This window comes from Nannospalax galili, unplaced genomic scaffold (assembly GCF_000622305.1).
Source record: "Nannospalax galili isolate Female #2095 unplaced genomic scaffold, S.galili_v1.0 scaffold713, whole genome shotgun sequence".
In the NCBI taxonomy this organism is placed as follows: domain Eukaryota; kingdom Metazoa; phylum Chordata; class Mammalia; order Rodentia; family Spalacidae; genus Nannospalax; species Nannospalax galili.
Genome location: NW_008333780.1, coordinates 637,731 through 639,514, shown reverse-complemented (window position 1 = coordinate 639,514; position 1,784 = coordinate 637,731). Strand labels below are relative to the sequence as shown.

Genomic DNA, 1,784 nt, shown 5'->3' with positions numbered 1-1,784 from the left:
TTTTACTGGCCAGGCCTGGTGGCACACGCCTTTAATCCCAGCACTCGGGAGGCAGAGACAGGCGGATCTCTGTGAGTTCAAGGCCAGCCTGGTCTCCATAGTGAATCCAGGACAGCTAGGGCTACAGGGAGACCCTGTCTCAAAAGACCCCCCCCAAAAAAAATTTTTACTTATGTGTATAAGTGATCATTCTGCATGATGTAAGTGCACCTGTCGCATGCAGTGCCTGAGGAGGTCAGAAGAAGGCGTTGGATCCCTTGGAACTAGAGTTACCGTCAGTTGTTAGCCGCCATGTGGGTACTGGGAATCAAACCCGAGCAGTCAGTGCTCTTGATCACTTAGCATCTCTCCAGCCCCTAGACTTTCAACTTTTTAATGGCTTTTTAACCTTCCTAGAGTTATAGTGAAGGCCAGATCTCCATCTTCTAACAGTAGAACTGTTAGTTCACAAGAAACATGAGCAGCGCCTATGGCACAAAGTGGTATATTGTTAACAAGGGTTTGTAGTATGAATGTTACACCTGAAGCCTGAACACAGAACACTGCTCAGGTAACCAGCAGAGAAACTGGCCAGGGGTGTGACACTGTGAGGGCAAAGGGGCTACAGAACCAGACCATCTCAGCTTGCTGTTTTTCAGGCCCAAAGGAGATACCACCTGACTGCCACAGTTTGAACACAGCCATGACAGTGGAGGTGCAGGGGATGAGTCCTCCCAGGCAGTGTTACGTAACACTGGAAAGCCATGAGAGACAGGCTCTGGGTTCCAGAAGTATCTTCCAGCACGGCTTCATGGCCACAGTGACTGCCAGTGACATTCCAGGCAGCCCTAAGAAGATACCTGTCCCCACCAATGACCCATGTGGACTAGTTCCATAAACATCCAGTAAATGTCTCTAAGTCATTCCTTCTGTGCTCTCTCTCTCTCTCTCTCTCTCTCTCTCTCTCTCTCTCTTTCTCATCTACCTGTGGTGAAAGGTAGAAGTAGGAATGGCGGAAGAGACTTCAGACTGGTGGGATACAAGAGGGCTTTTCCCAACAAAGCACCCAGTTCCTGCTGTGGACCTAACTGTCTTGCTCAACCAAAGACCAGGGGACCAACTGAAGACCAAAGGAAACCAATGTGAGTCCTGGGAAAGAGGTCAGCAGCCAGTCCACACGATCCAGCGAGACCTTCTCCTAAGTGAGGAGTTGGAACATCTACTTGCTTTCTCTATCCCAGAGTAGGGTATGTGGGAGTCCCTGGGATGAGAGTCCTCACTGGAAGGGCAGATCTACCTCTCCACCCTGGAGTGAGCCTCTCAATAAGGAACAGAATGACAGGGAGTGTGGCATGCACTAGGCTCTGACATCAGTCGGTTTCTCAGGTGACTGAAAGAATGAAAGAGCAAGGGCCAGTGAGATGGCTCAGCAGGTAAAAGTGTTTGCTGGGGCTGGAGAGATGGCTCAGCGGTTAAGAACACTGAATGTTCTTGCAGAAGACCCAGGTTCGAGTTCCAGCACCCACATGGCAGCTAACAACTGTCTGTAACTCCAGTTCCAGGGGATCCGTTAGCCTCTTCTGTCCTTTGTGGACATTGCACGACATGGGTGCACTTACCTACATGCAGGCATAACACTCATACACATAAAATAAAAATAGTAAATTAAAAAAAGTGTTTGCTGCCAGGATTGATGACCTGCATTCAATTCCCAGAGCCCATGTGGTAGAAGGAGAGAACAGACTCCCACAAGTTGTCCTCTGACCTCCACATGTACACCATGACCCGTGTGCTCACAGACATAT

At 49.4% G+C, this 1,784-nt stretch overlaps 1 protein-coding gene across 1 annotated transcript in view; it reads left to right on the top strand.

Annotated features, from left to right (window-relative positions):
• The window catches only part of Shisal2a (shisa like 2A), a 31,025-nt gene extending 30,148 nt beyond the window's left edge, over positions 1-877 (top strand). The window contains exon 3 of the mRNA XM_008828464.1: positions 639-877. Within this exon, the coding sequence (XP_008826686.1) occupies positions 639-877 (239 nt within the window). The remainder of the gene's footprint in view (positions 1-638) is intronic.
• The last annotated feature ends 907 nt before the right edge of the window (positions 878-1,784 follow it).